Here is a 19,524-nt window from a genome sequence, read left to right as displayed (position 1 = left end):
AAGTAAATATGAAGCAACTCATTTCAATTATAATGGAATGTCTTTCATGAAACATTTCTAAGCACTTTGATAGAAGCTTCAAAAGAAAGATTAAATGATGAAAATCAGGTTTATAATGTCTGGAATGGCAGGTAGGGGAGAAAGGAGAGGAGAAATGAACAGCAAAGCCTTTTTAAAGGTCACAATGTTTTTTTTGCTCCTTAAGACTCTGAAAATGGCCAGACTAAAATAATGGAATTAAAAACATCTCTGGGGAGGACGCCACTAAACCCGCCTAGGAGTTCTGACGATTGACCACAGTATATATTGGGCCCTGCGTACGGCCCTGTCTCCATTAAATCCATGCGTTATTCTCCTTACTGGTAGCTTTACACAATGAGTTCAGAACCAGATGCAGGTTGAATAGATGCTCCAAGTGTACCAAGCAGGATCTAAACGGTGATAGGTTTGGTTTTTTGTTGTTTTATAATTCTCACTCCTCTGAACCTATATACGTTTTTTTTTTAAATGTATAAAATATACAGAACTAAGGTAAAAAGTCTGAGTTTAATTTCTCGTTCCTTACGTGACAAAAACCAGACTATTTCAAAGAGGGGAACGTTCGGAAGCGTGCATATCAGTGCATCACTATAACCGGGTGCAGCTCGATAAGCCGAGATTGATCGACAGATAAAAGCCTGACCTGAAGTCTTTGAAGCAGCGCTCATAAACCTAAAGGGGAATTCATTTCCTGTCTTCTGCAGTAAAGACAATAAATCATTTACAGTCTCAGTAAATTGTGTGAGTCGGATCAGGTGGATCTAAATTTCAGCAGTGCCATGTGGTTGTGGACTTTTCACTAATATGATAAGAACTAACATCAGAGACAATAATTCCTTTTTTTCCCAAAGCTTTACACATATAATCCTTTCCATAGAAATATATAAATATTATAAAATGCGTTTGTTGTCACTATGATCAAGCAATTTAAACTCCATAAAATCAGTACATTTACAGGACAGTCACAGAGCTTTAGCAACTTTAGGTATAAAAGCTCAAGATAAAGTGAAATGTAACCCAGTTTAAAAACCACAAGTAAAAAAAATAAATAAAAATTATACACACACACACACACACACATATATCTGCCCAAATGTTGAAAAACTTGTAAAAAAGCTGAAACTACGGCTGGGGTTTTATTTTAGAAATAAAACTTGTTTTAACATGTCAGCCAGAAAAACACTTGTGCAGGCTACTTTTTTTAAGTGTTTTGGACTATGGTGATGTCTACATGCATGCTGCTTCTAGTACTCTCCACCTGTTAGATTCTGTGTACCATAGTGCTTTGCGCTTCTTAACTAACTCCTATTCCCGTACTCATCATTGTACGCTGTATGAACTGGTAGGCTGGCCGTCACTAAGTCTACGTAGACAACTTCATTTGTATATTTTTCTATACAAGGCCATGTTGGGTAAACTGCCGGCATATTTATGTAATCTCCTCAAGCTAAATTCCAGCCATTTTCATCTCCGTTCCACCAGGTGGCGCTCTTTCCAGGTTCCAATGGTTTTTACTGAGCTGGGGAAGAAATCATTCTCTTACTTTGCTCCATGGTCCTGGAATAATTTGCAAAACTTGCTCCATTTAAATGATCTAGTCCCATTGAATGAATTTAAGGCCATGTTTAAATGTCATGTAATTCCAAAATGTAACTGCCCTATGTGACCTGTCTTTTCCTCTATGTGAGAATTTGTCTATGTTGTATTTCTGTTTGTATTTTAACTGTTGTGCCGTCTTGGCCAGGTCTCCCTCGAAAAAGAGATTTCAATCTCAAGGGACTTCCTGGTTAAATAAAACTTAAATAAAAAATAAAAATTTTTTTTTACTTGTGGTTTTAACAGTGGGTTGCATTAAGTTTGGCTTTTTTAAAGATGCATTTTAAAATTAAGAAGCCAAACTGGCTGTGTGGCAAATGGATGAACAATAAAACCCATTAGACTGGATCTGAGGCCCAAACTGTGTAACAGTCATATCTGGTAACCGTGGCCAGTCTGCTCAGGTATACTTCCCTTTCCAGAGCACCCCCCCTCCCCCGGTGAGCTTGATGAGGAGGTGAAGGCGAGTCTTCAGGGGTAAACCGTAATGCTGCAGGATGGTTGGGTTATGGAGGAGAGCAGGCCAGAGCAGACATCACGATGTTGGGGCGTTCTGATTCTGGTAGATGGACGCCTTGTCTTTTAAAAGATCCAGACATAAATGGCAGCTCCAGCTCCCTGGATGAGAACAGGGGAAGTTTAGAAAAAAGGCAATGATTCTGAAGTTAGTTCTTTCAGCTCTACATCTCTGCCATCAATGTCACTCATTTATCAAACATTAGGTGGAAGGAGGACCTCTGCTCTAGACTATCCTTGAGTGGAAACAGATGAAAACGCTACTTTATATAGTAAGAAAAGAGAAGTTTAGTTTGAAACCCGTTGGTTTACCATTATTTTATTAAAAGTAGTTTTAAAATACGGATTTTAAAATCTTTTGGCTTTCGTCGGAGGACACTCTTTCCTCCGTCTCCCTCCCCGTCTATTCTGCTTAGCTTATTTCTCCTCCTCCTCGACGTTCATCCTACATGCAAGATGTCACGTTATAGGGCTGCGTATACGCCTGCAGCAGTGTGATGCAATTAGCTTGACGCAGGTATGATGCTGATATTTTTGATTTATGCCCAATTTTGCACACTTTAAGATGCAGCTGATCAATCAAGAAATAGGAGACTTTGTAGACTCCCTCTTCTAGCTGGTCCATCTTCAAAAGTCGTTTACCGTGTTGGCTTATGTGCTGTTTTTTTTTTGCAGCCTCAAACTGTATCCTGCTAAGGATTAAGTATGACTGGACCATTGTTGCTGTACCGAAACTGAATTTCCCTTCAGTGAAACTGAATTTCCCTTCAGGGATTAATAAAGGATAATTGAATTGAATGGAATGGATTAGAAAATTCTTCCTCCACTTTGAAAACTACCGGTATGAATAACCAGCTTTATCAAAGTTTGTACAATTATAGCAGTAAACTAAGCTTGATTTATGATGCTTTCTTCACCCAAATCTACACAGTCCTCTGTTAAAAGGCCTGGTACCTTTCAGGAGGATAAAAACACCTCTGGGATAAATGGGATTTACCTTCTGGAGGTTCAGACATGGGCGGGTTCAGACAGTACATGTGGTAGCCTCTGTCACAGTCGTCACAGAAGAGAAGCTGATCCTTAAAAAGACAAGTAGAACTCATGAACTTCCTTAACAACTTCGATTACCGGTACAGTTAGTTATGATCATCTTGTTCGGGTTGAAAATGAAATCCTGCCTTCCAGGATATCCTTTCTCCTATCATCTAACATTGATCTTCTGACTCGATCTAAAACACGACTTAAAAAAGGCTGAAGGTGCACAAAACTGCAACAGATCGAGCCAGAATTCATATTTCATGGATTAAATCCAGTTTGGGATATTTTACACACATAAGAAAAGCTGAAAACAAACATCTCCTCAAGGACAATAAAATATTCCAGTTTAATAAATTCAACAAACTTCACAGCATTAAGTTATTACAAATAGCAAAGCCAAGTAGACCAAACATATGATACAGGAAGATATGAGGCCCTGGGCTGCAGCCAACTTTGGTGCCAAAACTATAGAAACATCTTTTATGGCTAAAAAAAAAATGTATCGATAAAAACTTTTCAGGTCTTCTACATAATAATGTAACCATATTGGTTAAAACACTAGAATGAATTTAGTAGCTTTTCACAAGAAAAATGCACAAATGTCTTTATTGATTAAAGAAAAAGACCCAAAGTGTTATAGCAACCTTTCCAGGATCATCTGTGTGGATAGAAAACATTCAAATAAAGCAGGCGTAGAGCAAACGCTATAAGGTTGTTACTGACAGGATGTGTTTTGAATAATGTGAAAATGTTATTTTATTCATTAACCTTGCTTTGTTAAAATACAGTCATATGAAAAAATTTGGGCACCCCTATTGATCTTAATTATTTTTATTTCTAAATATTTGGGGGTTTGCAACAGCTATTTCAGTTTGAGATATATATCTAATAACTGATGGACACAGTAATATTTCAGTATTGAATCAAGGTTGATTTCACAGGTGCAAAAATATGGCTACCCTAATGATTTACCCCTAATGACCCTGAACTAATTTTCACTGACTTACTGAAACACAAAATTGGTTTGGTAACTTCATTAAGATTTGAACTTCATAGCCAGGTGTATCCAATCATGAGAAAATGTATTTAATGTATTTAAGGTGTTCTCCGTGTTTGAATCTCCTCTGAAGATTTATCATGGGCTCCACAAAACAACTCTCAACTGATCGGAAAACAAAGATTGTTCAACATTGTAATTCAGGGGACGGATACAAAAAGTTGTCTCAGATTTAAACTGTCAGTTTCCACTGTGAGGAACATAGTAAGGAAATGGAAGACCACAGGGACAGATTTTAAGCCTAGAAGTGGCAGGCCAAGAACAATAGAGAGGCAGAGAAGAAGAATGGTGAGAATGGTCAAGGACAATCCACAGACCACCTCCAAAGACCTGCAGCATCATCTTGATGCAGATGATGTCACTGTGCATCGTTCAACAATTCAGCGCACTTTGCACCAGGAGAAGCTGTATGGGAGAGTGATGCGACAGAAGCCTTTTCTGCAAGAACTCCACAAACAGAATTGCTTGAGGAATGGAAAAGCACATTTGGACAAGCCAGCTTCATTTTGGAATAAGGTCCTGTGGACTGATGAAACAAAGATAGAGTTGTTTGGTCATAACAAAGGCGTTGTGCATAGGGGGCAAAAAAATACAGTGTTCCAAGAAAAACACTTGCTATCCACTTTAAAATTTTAACCAGCATGCTTTGGGGCAGTGTTGCAAATGCTGGCACTGGGAATCTTGTTAAAGTTGAGGGTCGCATGGATTCCTCTCAATATCAACAGATTCTTGAGAATAATGTTTAAGAGTCAGTTAGCAAGTTGAAGGATGGATATTTCAGCAAGACAATGATCCAAAACACAGCTCCAAATCTACTCAGTCATTCATTCAGAGGAACAATTCCAATGTTCTGGAATGGCCATCCTGATCCCCAGACCTGAATATCAGTGAACATCTGTGGGATGATATGAAGCAGGCTGTCCATGCTCGGCCACCATCAAACTTAACTGAACTGGAATCGTTTTCCAAAGAAGAATGGTCAAAAATCCCTTCATCCAGGATCCAAGAACTCAATAAAAAACTACAGGAAGCGACTAGAGGTTGTTGCGTTTGAAAAAAAGAGGATCTACTAAATATTAATGTCTCTTTTTTGCTGAAGTGCCCGTATTTTTGCACCTGTCAAATTTTGTTTTAATGCATACTACACATTTTCTGTTAGTCCAATAAACCTAAATTCAGTACTGAAATATTACTGTGTCCATCAGTTATTAGATATATCAAAATGAAATAGCTATTGCAAACATCCAAATATTTAGAAACAATAATAATTAGGATTAATAGGGGTGCCCAACCTTTTTCATATGACTGTAGTCACCCACTATGTTTGGAATTTTCCTCCATTGCTTCACTCTTGTTCTCATGTTCTGAAATTAATTAAATCAATTCCAGGTAGAAATATTGAGCTTTTCTCCTTTAAAAAAAAATATTTTCTTTCAGAACTGAAATATGGGATCAAGGGATATTAGCGATATACTGGCACCAATAAAACCTATTAAACTGAAAACTGTTGACCTTGCAACTTTCATGTAGATAATAAAAAAGAGTTTAGACAGCAGACAATAACAAAGTAATAGTCTGATTAGGAATATCTTAACAGGAATTATTAATAGCTGTGGGAGTATTTTAGCCGGCTAAGTTTCTCAGCACCCTTGTTTTCAGAGGTGTGGCTGAAAAAAATGGTTCTGCTCAATGCGGCCAGGTGTGGCTGCTGAACAGAGCCAACAAACATTCCTTATCAAGGGGGATTCATGTATGAGCAAACTGGTAAAATCCATATGTAATGTAGGCTCAGGTTGGTTTGGATCATTGTTTTTCTTCTAAAGATTAAACTTTTTTATTTAGGTTATTCTGGTAAAACAGGAGGCTAATCCTCTTTACATCACCATGAGGGTGTAACACAGAAACCAAACAGATCCCAGACTCTATAAAAGATCTCCGAGTTCTGCTCGGTCCTAACGTGGGATACTCACATCATTCTCAGAGGTGCCGCACATATTGCAGCACTTGCACTCTATGCACTGCCAGCGATACGTCTTCACAGCAGCCATCATTACAGGAGTGAACTGCAGGCAGGAGGGGTGGCCTGTGCTCACAGATCAAGAGATTCATTCACCAACATAAACTTTATGCACCATGAACTTCTGCTTTTAAATAACGTAAAGACGCACCTGAGCGTCCGCAGTCAGAGCAGGACACCAGCTCTTCTGATTGGCCCGTCTTGTGATTGGTTTTAGAGTCTCCCAGGCAAAAGTCGCAGTAATTATTAGGCAATGCAAGACCATCCGGACCTTTTTTGGGAGCTGATTAGGAGGTAGAGAGAAAAAAACGTCACCACTAGTGATCCCTGCAGTTTTCAACAGAAAGTATTTCATTCTCTTTTCCTACTTTTTGGCTCCTCAGGCAGTGGTAGGACCGGTTCGTTGATTTCCATGTCGTCCTTCTCCTCTCCCTCCTCCTCTGCTAGGTGGGAGTGGGCGTAGTGGTAGCTCAGGCCTGGGCGGTTCTTGTAGCGCTTACCACAAACTGGATCATAAAAAGTCATAAGTATTAGTATAAGTCCACACTGAGAAAAAAAATAAGGAGGTCAGAGTAAAATATGATTTGTCATTTAAGCGGTTGGGCAGAATCCCGTTTCAGTAAAGTCCTGCTGCTTGTCCTAAAAAAAAAAAAAAAAGGTTCCTTCCTAGACCAGTTGGTGGTTTGATAGATCATCATCATCTAGGTGGTTTTTGTGGTGATAAGTGATGACGTGATGCACAGGGACCTACCGAGATTGGGGACCAAATTGCATTTTTTTCCCCCATGCCACTCTCCCATAAAGGTTATGTTAGAACTTGAATAAAAGCATTTCTGTGAATCTGCAGCTACTCCAGGATGCCGTGGGTCACTCAGCTTCTTGATGAATGCAGATTAATGCTCCACTATCATATCAGGTGGACAGCTGCTTTTTTGGTGGGTTTTCCCAATGGGGGATAAACCTCTTTGATCCACTGAACAAAATGCCAACTTTCCCCTCTGACCCGGGTTTTCATGAGACGTTTGTTACTCTGTCAAGGAGGTTATGGATTACATCAAAGCTATGAACGGATTTTAAAGCTTTTTTGGGGTTTTTTCCTACCAGAGGTATTCCTCATGCCAAGGAACGATTTACACATTATTTTCTAAAGGATTCTTTAACATTATTTGGCAGAACAAGCAGTTCACCCTGAAACCAGAGGGTGGCAGCACTGAGCATGTACGGATTAAATCCAGAAATATTATACTAAAGACACAATAAAAAGGAATCCAAAATTCTCTAAAAAGTCTCCATCTGCTGATCCAAGAAGTAAAGAAAATGAAGGTGAGAGCAGAGCAGACACCAGAGGCTGCAGGGCAGCCATATCGGTTGGTTGGTTAATTAGCAGGATTACTTGAAATGTTCTTAAAAGATTTTAAGGATGTTTTTACCAGAGGTGAGCCTCGTGCCAAGGAACAATTCCTTAATGATCCAGATGATCTCTGAGGGCTTTTAACTCCACTTTATAATTGGGTGATTAATAATAATTATGGCAGAAATGATTATCATAATTTTGACTGAAATCAAGTTATTGCTGAACATTAACAGCTCATTTTAAACTATTTTTTCTTTTTAATGTCAAACATTTTAGTAAAGAAACTAATTTCTCCAGTGGAAGACAAATGAAGTGAAGTTTTGTCAGATGCATTTCTCCTAGAAATCTTCATACAGGGGGGAGGCAGTAATATTTAATTAAAATCATTGCCCTTCATGTGTCATCCATGATGTCTTGACAGGTGCCTCGACACAAAGCATCAGCAGCCACTGTGCACGGACGCCCGCAACAGCCTGTTGATGCTGAACTGAAGGTAGCTGACAAAGAAATTATATTTGGAATTAAATAGAATCTTAAACGCAGCATTGTTGCATTTCTGCACCGGAATACAATGTCACCGAACAGCTGTCATATCAACCAGCTGATCCGGTGGCGCTATGCACAGCTTTCCACTGTTGCTTCAGATTTGTAGCACTGGCGGGTCTCCTAATGTTATACCTAATAATACTATGCATACAACAGTATTGAAGGACTCCTGGATCTGAGGCTTTGAACGAAGATATCAGGATGAGCAGATACAGATTTCTACTTATTAATTGTTACTGCCAACTCCCTTAATCTCGCCTTTGGAGGTCCAGAATTTAAGATTAAGTTGGCAGGATTCTGTCACCATTTAGCGGCAGTCACCAGCAGATGGCTAAAGGCTGAAGTTTCTAAAAAGCAAACCTTGTTTTTTTAAAGAAAACTCTGTCAAGTGTAATTCTTTGCTCTAACATTTATTTCTTAGAACCTGACAGAGCTGATGTTTACCCAATGCTTAAAGGAAACCATCTGAGCCTCTTGAGCTTATGAGCAGTAAAGTTAATCACCGGCTCGCTTGGCTGATGCATTCATTTTCCTCCAGAACTCTTTAGCTTTGTGTAAAGCATCAATATGGTGCCTCAGTTGCAAAGACATTTACTTATAATTTGGTTTTCTTCTTTTTTCAGTTTGACAACTGAGGGAAAAAATAAAAACAATAACCCAGGAGTGTTGATGTAATCTATAAATCGCTGAGATTAAAGGAGATTACGTGATAACAAAACAGAGCGAAAAGATGAAACGTGTAAAGCTGTCATCCTGGGGGAGGGGGTTGTGTCATGTTTGACACAAGATAAATTTATACTTCTTCTTTCACTGCCACACCAAGCTGTGGTTTTCATTTCCTCGCAGCGCTAACCAGCCGCATTTTATCATCTGTCAAGTAAAACGAGTCTAAATAAGCACCTCCAACCATGTGACTGTGGGGGAGGGGGGCAGACTGAAAAGGTCATGCAGACATCAAACTGACCCCATATCAAAGCAAAGGCATTTAGAAAAAAAAAAAAAAAGAAGAATGAGAAATGAGAGAAGAGGACATGAACAAAAAGTAAAACATGCATAAGCAGAGAGTTTAGGAGGAAAATGTAGATTATTTTCTACTGAAACCTTCAAATCAAGTTCATTAAAGCTGAACACATGCAAAATAACGACCTACGTTTGTCCTTTATTTTTCTCAAAAATACTGAATTTGTCTTTCTTAAAAGCAAAAGAAACGTTCATTTAAACAAAAAAAAAAAGGAGACATGAGATAAGTGGGAGCACACACAATCACATAAATGTACTCAGTAACAGAGACAACGAAAGACAGAAGAGATGAAGAGAAATCTACCTCTTTCAGAAGGTTTTGAAATGTGCTTTTGTTTGATAGGGTCTGGAAGAGAGAAGAGGATCAGAGGAAGCCACAGACAGAAGCTACAGAATCCGTCAGCAATGTAAGCGAAACTGCTTCAATAACAGTGGAAAGACAAAAAAAAGTTCAAGGAGGTACAGATTCTCAATCAGAAGTCAGCAAACAGGAGGAGGAAACAATCATATTGCAAAAGGAAGCAGCAGAACTTTAGCTTCAAAGTCCGATTTAAGATGTCCAACAAAGATGGAAGACAGAATATTGTAAATAGAAAGAGAGGTGAGCTCTTGTTTGAAGTAATGTTAATGTGATAATGTGGCAGGAGGACTCACTGTCGCAGGCGTAGGGCTTGTCTCTGTCCTCCATAGCAGCGGTGTCCAGTTTCTTCCTGCCGCTGCCCACTCCTCGACCCTGTGGACAAGAATGGAGTCATTCTACAGCTGGGAGATATGAGAAAAATCTAATATCGTGATACATTTGGGCTATAATCGCGATTAGGGCTGGGCGATAATTCAATAACTATATATATCGATCGATAGACGTGTGGCGCAATAGAAAAAAAGAGAGTCGATAAAAGTTTGATAAAGAAACGCAGTTTTCCTTCCTTCTCATTGTAGCCTAGCATGTAGGTTTATGCTAATCACTACTTCCTCCCAACCAATCACAATCGCGGACCCAGGCACGCCGTCACCAAGCGCCGCCCTCTCAAACCACAACATCCATTTATTTATTTGTTAGATTTATTTTGGTCACTTTTCTGGTCACTTTAGTTTATTCTTTGTCAGTATTTAATAACATAACTCAGCTCTTTTAAGTTATTTTTCTTTAAAACAATTCTGTTATGGTTAAAAAAGTTGGTTAAATAAAGATTTAATTCGAAGTCTGCTTTTGTGTTCTTTATTAAAATTAAATCATTTAGCAATATCATAAAATGTCCAGGCAGAGCTGCACATAAAATATGGTTTCAAATCTTTTCAATAATTATCGATATCGATCAATATGCATTTTTTTTTTAATCGATAAGCTTTTTTTCTATATCGCCCAGCCCTAATCGCGATACACATTATATACCAGCATAGGTTTAAAATACCATAAAAATATATGATATACTAATTAGAACTAACATGCAAATATTTTGGTTTCCAATTTAAAACATTTCATTTTAACCTGCTCCAAGCTTTACACTAATAATTCTGTCATATTATGTCTTTCGGTGCATGAGACCCTGTCAAGTTTTTGTTGTGATTTTTTTCCCTCAGTAATGCTCCACTTGAAAGAGCCCAGTTAGCAAGGAACAACTCAGAACAAGGATTTCCCCTTTTTGTTTTTTATTGAAATTTTTTTTTCTTGATTTGATTAGTGAAGGGGTCATTCAGTCATTTAGGCTGAAAACCTTGATCAGAAGAGATATTGCGTTATTTCAAGTTTAAACAAACACAAATCATTAAATGTAAAAATAAAGATCCATAAAGTACATCCTAATTTTGTTAGTAATTACAACTAACTTTGAATGCAACCAAACTAAAAATGCCTTAGCAGTAAGTCAGCATAAGTGCCAATAAACCTTTAGGTTTTAGCATTAATCTCACATAAATATATCCTGTTTAACATTTAACTTAAATAAGATATGCAAATAGTGGAGTGTCAAACAAAGCATAAGTCCAAAAAGCCATCAGGGTTGCTGTTCCAAACAACGGGACTGGTTTGAGTCACTAATTTAAACAACATGCTGTGTCGTCAAGCTTAACATAAACTTCAGACTTTAAACTAGGCAAACAAATTAAGTGAAAATAATTAACTGAAAACCATTAACATTAAAATAAACTAAGTCAGATGCAAACTGACACAAACATTTTACATGTGCACATGTGGAGCACATTGTTAAGCAGAATTTCATCCTTTTCACTTTCACAACAACAGGTGAGTCATTCAAGAAAGTCAAATCTCCTACCAAATCAGGTAAACTGAGGGATTTTAGTTTTCTTGGTTTGGCTTGTTTCTTCAAACTTTTGCTCCCAACAAACTTTCCTCCTTTGTCCTCCACAGCATGTATTGAACTGGTGTTCAAGATGGCCTTTTAACAGGAAGTTCCTCCCTTGACAGGAAGTCTGTTGGAATGCTTTGCTGGTGATGTTGCAAAATGCAAATGATTGATTGCACCCTGCAGGTACGCCTGAAGATTTGTTTTGTTTATGGAAGTGAATGAAAGAGTTTTTTTTTTATGTTTTCATTGTGCTTTTTGTCAGTTGGCATGACAGACCCAATAACAAGATCCCAGCAACCAAACAGGAAACAAAGCAAAAACACACAATACTAAATAAAATGTTAATATAAAAAAGGCATCTTTTGTGCATAATTTAAAAGAATTGCAGAATAAACAAAAACAAGAAACTGACCTCAAATTACAAAAACAAAAGTGGAAATACTTTCCAAAAATTAGAGCATCACAAAACTATTTGCATTGATCATTACGTGCTTTGAATATTAAGAATCACTGAGAACATTGCCAAGTTTAGAAAATGCCTGCCAAACCTCAAAACAAGACCAAATCACATATTATATATTGAGTGTATTCCATATATTGCCCACCCATAAGTCAATCCACAGGCCGGGATCAACACAAACACCATTCAGTTACTGCTTTACCTTTCCTTTCCCTTTGCCTCTCCTCTTAGGCGTGTCTTCCTCATAGTCTTCATCATCCAGGTCATCCAGGAAGTCATCTGGCTCGAGGATTCTCTGTGTCAGAAGAGGTGGGATAGAGTTTAATAGAGAGAGAGTGAGCGTGAAGTCCAGGCTGAACATCTCGTTTAACGTCCCACTTCCAAACTACGAAAACAAAAACCTTTCTAATCCGGGCTGCTGGGTTCAGGCTTCCGGTGTAGTCGCTCTGATTCGAGTCTTCCTCTGACCCGCGGACGTCAGCGGCTGTCCGTTTGTCGAGAGGCTCACCCTTCAGCAGGGCCTCCAAGCTGCTGCCGTCCGTGGACAGCAGGGCGTCCTTCTTCAGCCCTAAATCTAGCTCTGAATGCAAACGGATTAAAGAATAAATGAAACACAAAGTGCTTTAATCAGATAAACAAGTGAATTTCATCCTGAACCCGGGCGTTTTTTTAAACAGAGAGCCAACATAACGCATTTCTTTGGTACCTGACTTGACGGGGGGGAAGATGAGTCGCGGGTCCTCCGGAGGATGAGATCTCCGTTTCTTCCTCCACCTCCTGGCCGGGTACGTGTACAGCTGCCCCGGGGCCACGCCTGAGGAGCAGAAGAGCTCAGATCAATGATAGCGGAGAATTAAGCCATGATGAGGCTTCAGTTTTCTCTTGGTGGATCTTTTACAGCTGATGGATAAATGACTCTGCAGGAGTTTCCTTTGGAAAGGAAGGACAAATATTTGGTCTGTTTGGATAATTTAATTTAGTCTATTTACAGCCTTTAAAAGAAAAGAAAAAAAAGAAATCTGGTAACAATATAGAGTCGCCGTCTCCCACCAAGTCTGTTTTTACATCTGCGGAAGTTATTTTCGTGTTCGCTCACATTAAAACCACAAACCTCAAGAATTTGATGCAACAGATCAAAGCAGCACAGGACTTTTGGCATCATGATGGATCCATCACTCATCTGTACAACCCGTTTTTCCTGCAGCCTGTCTACAGCGTTAATCTGTCTTTATTAGAGCTGCAGCTAAAAAAAGTCACATCCCTTCCAACATATGACTATTTTAACATCCAATAATGATAAATGAGAAAATAATGCTTCATATGATCTCTTATCTAGGTAGCAGAGCACAAACGAAGTGTGATGCTCTCAGCTATTTAAGAGGCTGTTTAGTACCGAGTCTGGATCAGCAGTAGCCAATCAGTGATGATGGTGAGGGGATGACAAGTGAACAGGTGTCTGCATTAAGCTCAGCTGATTTCACAACATTTCAGCTACAACAGCTAAAATCCTTGATTAACCTGCTAAAAACATCAGTAAGATCATTTTTTGTTGATGTAAAGCGGTGACATTAAGGTGCTTTTAAAGAGCTTTGCCAAAAATAAGAACCTAAACAGATCATGAAAGTCACTACAAACTGTACGGGACGGAGAAAAAAAAAAAGCATCTTTGACCCCCCGCCATAAGAACCCCTGCTCTAATCAAATCCCAGAGGGCTTTAGAGAACAGCTGGATTCACACGGAGATTAGATTACACACAGCTGGACTGTCAAACCTGCTTTATGCTCAGATAACAGGTCGTCTGCATGTGTGTCGAAGTTAATGCAGATATGTTCCCCCCCACCTTACACAGACACTGTGGTGCATCTCCCCAAAATTGTAGGTGGCTGCAGACAGTGCCGTAGACAGCGTTGCAGGGAGGAGAGAAAGGAGGCATCTGATTGGCTGTGACACACTGCTGCAGGAGTATACGTAGGGCCCTATAATTTCCACGATCACGGAATCGCGGACGGCATCGCAGAATTGGCAAATAAACGCGGAATCTAGTGTAAGCGCGGAATTTCTACATTTGAAATGAAATTCTGTTTTTGTGTGGGAGAAGAACGTACGTCGGGGGGGAACACACACCGGGGGACACAAATCTGGGCGACACTACCCCTCCCGCTCCGTCATTTCCGCTCACCCTCCCCACATTAAAAAAAATGGCGAAGCAGCTCTCCACAGCTCAGCTTTCGGCGATAGAGTTGAGAAACACGACGCTAAGCCCTGAGTACAGAGCCGAGCAGTTCCCTCATGACTTTTACGTGTCAGGTGAACTATTGTTTTGCAAGTTTTGTCAACATTCCATTGATTGGAAGTGCAAAAATACATACATAAAACGAAAAAAAAAAAGGAATTTTCAAAAATTTAAACGGAAAAAACGGAATTTGGGAAAAAAAAAACGGAATTTAGGAAAAAATAAAACGGATTTTATAGGGCCCTATATACGCAGCCCTTAATTCAAAACTACTGAACTTATTCAGGAAAATCAGAGGAAAGGAAGCTTAATACCTATCAGATTTATAAATATATAGAGATTTTTTTTTTTATTCAACCTTCATTTTCCTTCCAATTTTTAACTGTGCTCTACTTTCTGTTGATTTATTATTTGAATCAAAAATAATCAAGTGAATCATGAATAAAACTGAGAAACACTGGTTTGATTTTGTTAAATGACTAAAAGGTGGAAAAGTTCATTCGGTACCATTCTGTCTACAGACCACTCTACCTAAATCCTCTTGAACTTTAACTTCTCTGAAGTTTACTTTTCAGGGAGCAACTCTGGAGTACTACCTGGTCCTCTGTGCCTCTTCTCCATCCAGATGTAGCAGTTGCTCTGAGCCACACCAGTCTGGGAGTCCAGGAACGGCATTCGGACGCTCCTCTCTGCACACAGCCGAGCGTTGTAGTTGTGACACTGCTCCAAGGCATCTCTGTAGTACTGCTCTCCCAATCTGAACAACATATGTTAAAAAGAAAAAAAAAATATTTCCAAATATTGGTCAGAAAACAGCCATATGAGACAAGTCTCCTTTATGAAAGTCATCTGAAAAAAGGCCAACAGTGGCGTGGTACAACATGGCCATTTTTCAAGAGATAAAAATGTGTTTGTTCCCACGGGATGCACCTTATCATTAAGTACCAAGGGGTCAGTGCGCCCTGCGGCTCTCTGCATGCGTGTTTTTCTTACAGTTGCAACAACAGACAGATGGAGAGATCTTTTGAAGAGAATACAGTCAGCTCAAATATGTATGAAAGCTGGGTCTCCATCAGAACAAAGTTCACAAAGTCAAAACAGATGAACACAGTTAAAGACCCACTGATCTGATCTGTTCAAATATGAATTATACAGAAAAACATTAGAAATACAAAACCTGCCAGGACTCAGATTAAATTTATTATGCAGATTAATTCTTACAAACAAGTGCTGCAAATAATGAGCAGAGATGAGTTTGGTTTAAAAGTCAAAAAGCTGCCTTTACCAACTTCCTACTCGGAGGAAGAACAAAATGAAAAGTAAAAAGTAGGAAGTATGGGCCCTAAACTGCAGTTAGGTAAGTGAGTGGACATTACCCAACTATTCGAGTTGTCAAGTCCATTTCCTGAAAGCTACCCAAGCTATGACAGAACTTCACATTAGCCAAGTGGAAGATTTATTTAAATATCATGCATACAAAAAAAGCTGTCATAAAATTCAACAGCGGTGTTTTTGAAAGTTTACAACCAGAAAATGTAACTACAGGGAGGAGTGAGAACTGAGTCATGAGCTTCACATTTAAAGTGCGACTCAGCAGAAGATACTGGAGAAGTTCCACTAAAATACCGCTGCAACTATGAAAGGGAAGAGTGGTGCCTGTTCCTTTGTCTGTCTGCCTCATGAATACCTGCTGTGACGTTTTTAGGAAGGATCATATAAAGGATCTGTGTCAAAATGCTTTAATGACATATCAGAACTTTTAATTTACTCACATGCAGAACAGAATTTGAATTATTTTAAAGACAGCATGTATTATACAAAGTGTTGTATTGTGGATAATTTCAAATTAAAAAACTATCTTAGCTTCAGATATTTGCATACATCCCTCTCATATTTGGATTGGCATCCACGTACGATGGCAGCCTTCAACAAGCGTCTAGGACTACGGAGTCCTTTAAGTAAATCCAACTTTATAGTGGAAGTGGTCTGTCCATGTTGGCGGGCCTAATGCCCTCATATTCTTTGTGGTGGTAGAAATTTTGACTAAATTGGATGTTCTAACCAGTCAATGATCCAAGTCACCTTGATGGACAGAATATCTCGCTTTTCAACCAACCATTTAAGATTATCTTTTGAAAATGTTATAAAGAAAGCTCTGTACCCAGAAACCACTAAAAGATTTATGAAATAAGTCAAAAATACAGTCAGATTTTGCTGGAAGCTTAATGAAGTCTTAGAAATGTAAAAATTCAATTCAGTTTACCTGTATAGCGCCAATTCACAACACATGTCATCTCAAGGCACTTTACAGTTCACCAGATCATACAGTCAAAGTGATTCAAAGATTTCTATCTAAGGAAACCCAGCTGATTGCATCGATGCAATCTCTCACACTAAGCATGCTTGTAGCGACAGTGGAGAGGAAAAACTCCCTTTTAACAGGAAGAAACCTCCAGCAGAACCAGGCTCAGTGTGAGCGGCCATCTGCTGAGGCCGACTGGGGTTCAAGGAGACAGAAGCAGAGATACAAAAAGCAGCTGCAAAAGGCGGCCCCGAGCCAACTCCCATGCCAGAGGACGAAGAGAAGCACATCCAGCCAGCCACAGTCAGAGAAACAGGACTACACTGGAAAAACAGGCCAATCTCCAACATCTATAAACAAAGGTGTTGATGGCAGGATGGTGTCACAGTCAAACAGGAACAAATGAAGCTATTATGAGAAAAGGCAGAGACAGCATAACGTTAGAGATTAAACAAACAGCAGGGCTCGATGTTAACCATTGCCTGATCACCCGGGGCAAGTACTTTTTATTGTTGAGAGAGTACAAATTTCATTGCATTTGCCCGCCGGGCAAGTGCAGTGATCGCAAAAAAAATTATTTATCACTCAAAATTACTTTAAAATCACCGACATTAGCTGAAAACAACCCAGCCGGCACCATTTTTGTTGTTTTGTACACATTCTGGCGTGATTTGAAGAAGCCGCAAGATTTTCCGCCAGATGGCGTGATTTTTGTCCACCTAGCGGTAATTTTGATGTATTTACCAAAACGACAAACAAGCTAGAAAGCGCTATCATATGGCAGTCTTCTGTACAGTGGTCATACATTAAAAAATGTTCATTAATTTTTTTTCTCTCAGACAGCTAAACATGTTAAATAGGTGACCTGTTATGTTATTATTGTCTTGTTGCTGCATTTATTCTGTCAGCGAAAACTAATCCTGAATCAGTTAAAAGTCAGGGAATTCTGAAATTATGTAAGGATGTGGAAACCCTGTATAAAATAACTATGTATAATGATTCTCTAGAAAAGTCACATTATATTAATAGTATTATCTTGTATAAACATACTGTGACTCTAAAATAAGTTATTAATTTGCGACATTGACTTCTATCTTGTGATTTATCTTAAGTTTTTAACCTGTCAAGTTTTTTTTTTTAAGATTTTTAACATTACAATTTATATTTTTCCAAGCACACAACAGTTTAAAGCAAAGTTTAGTTTGAAAAGAATGTGCAGGAAGGATCGAAAAGCATGTTAACACGGCAATGTAGGCTTGAGTTCATTATCTGTTGCATGCATATACACACCAGGAACCTGTAAACTAAAAAAATACTGAATTACAAAAAACATTTAATATATATACACAAAAATGAATATTAGGAAGTATATGGCAAGTAAAAATTGTTACTGGGCAAATGAAATGTGAAAGTCACTTGCCCGAAGAGCAAGTGGTAAAAATTCTTAACGTCAACCCCTGAATAGATTCTGCAGAGTGGAAGAATAGTGATAGAATGAAGCAAAATGATGAAATGGGGGTCCCTATGTCCTCCAGCAGTCTAACCCTATAGCAGCATAACTATAGAGATAGCTCAGAATAACCTGAGCCACTCTAACTACACACACGTTTGAATACAAGAATATAGTTTTAAAAAGTTACCAAAGTACGTTTTGACCTGTTTATTTCCAAATGTTGCCGGGGTTATTTGGGGACATTTATTGGCGCAGTTTATGTGTAATCACAGTTAAAGACTCTAACATTAACCAGGGTTCAGGCTGCAGCATGAGAGACAGACAGCGGAAATGGAGGATTGTTTGAGCTCAAACACACACGGAACATCAAATATAGCTCCCGTGATCTGATCTGAACCATGACAGCTTCAGAAACTCCTGTCTCCAACCTGAGAGAGGGAGAAATATCACCGTCAGAGTTTCATTCACTCATAAACAGGGCTGGACTCTTTAGCCTGTTAGCGTGGGAGCCACCTAGCTGCGTCGGCCGTTTGACCACAAGGGCGTAACAAATATTAACACCGACGCTATGAGGACACTAGCAGTTAAATATACACAGGTTTCTAGTCACACTTCAGTGACTTGTGTGTGTAGACGACGTGCGAGCTGCGTTGTCTGCTAACTTACTTCCATTTCAGGATGTAAAAAGACACACGACACTCCGACAGCGTTGGCTAACCGCACTAAACAGAAGAAATGCTGCTAAGCTAGCTGGCCAAAGAGTCGGTGAATGTATAACTATAGCGGTGTTATGTTATGACCGAGGTGGGCGTCGCCTGCGAAGGTATAAAATCTGTAAGGAAGTCCAGTACTTACAGTTTGACAACATTTTCAACAACAGCTGCCATCTTGCTTTAAAACACGGGCAAAGTGCCTGCCGGGTAATGAGTGCCCTCTGTCTGGACTTGTAGGCAGATGGAGCAGGGACGTTGATTATAGCGGCTCCTAGTGGCGACAAAATGTCATTACCACTAGAACAAGTATACGGAAAAGGATTAGGGCCACTGAAAAAATAGAAAAAAGTTATGCAAAAAGTTTTAGGTCAGTTTTTTCTCAGAATTCTGACTTTGATCTCAGAATTGTGACATTTTTCCTCATAATTCTGACTGAATTCTGCAGCTAACAAACATGTTAGCATCAAACTCTAGCCATGTCTGTTTTAGAGACTAAACTAGCTTTCTTGTTTTAATCACCTTCTGCTCTTCCATTAATGAAATAGCATCACCTGGGATCCCTCCCAAACAACTCAAATCTTTGTCAGTGTAGCTGAGTGCTCCTACGTATCTTCTTTCATGGTGCCCATCTACATTAAGATCCAAAATTCTGAGATTTAAGTCAGAGTTCTGAAAAAAAAGGTCAGAATTCAGAAATTTGAGTCAGAATTCTGGGGGAAAATGCAGAATTATAAGATTTAAGTCAGAATTATGGGAAAAAAGTCAAAATTCTAAGATTGAAGTCAAAGTTCTGAGACTTAAGTCAGAATTCTGGGAAAAAAGTCAGAATCCTGAGAAAAAAGTTACAATTCTGGGATTTTAAGTCAGAATTCC

General features: G+C 39.0%; 1 protein-coding gene across 3 annotated transcripts; it reads right to left on the bottom strand.

Moving 5' to 3' along the window:
- Positions 1–2,160: 2,160 nt before the first annotated feature.
- On the bottom strand, positions 2,161–18,893 carry dpf2 (D4, zinc and double PHD fingers family 2). 3 transcript variants are annotated; one of them, XM_038289100.1, is made up of 12 exons: positions 18,794–18,893; positions 14,780–14,940; positions 12,656–12,763; positions 12,351–12,529; positions 12,152–12,244; positions 9,838–9,916; positions 9,488–9,529; positions 6,632–6,769; positions 6,415–6,546; positions 6,217–6,329; positions 3,149–3,230; positions 2,161–2,253 (listed from the first exon to the last, which is right to left on the bottom strand). In XM_038289100.1, exons 1-12 carry the CDS (start codon positions 18,823–18,825, stop codon positions 2,171–2,173), a joined length of 1,242 nt encoding a protein of 413 aa, XP_038145028.1. In that variant the 5' UTR covers positions 18,826–18,893; the 3' UTR covers positions 2,161–2,170. The 3 variants fall into 3 exon arrangements, with proteins under 3 accessions (XP_038145028.1, XP_038145029.1, XP_038145030.1); XM_038289101.1 differs by having other exon boundaries at positions 3,149–3,224; XM_038289102.1 differs by lacking the exon at positions 9,488–9,529.
- Positions 18,894–19,524: the final 631 nt, after the last annotated feature.

The sequence above is a fragment of the Cyprinodon tularosa genome, unplaced genomic scaffold (assembly GCF_016077235.1).
Source record: "Cyprinodon tularosa strain WSP-4 unplaced genomic scaffold, ASM1607723v1 ctg263, whole genome shotgun sequence".
NCBI lineage: Eukaryota > Metazoa > Chordata > Actinopteri > Cyprinodontiformes > Cyprinodontidae > Cyprinodon > Cyprinodon tularosa.
The sequence above is the reverse complement of the archived record's forward strand: the minus strand, read 5'-3'. Positions and strand labels throughout refer to the sequence as shown.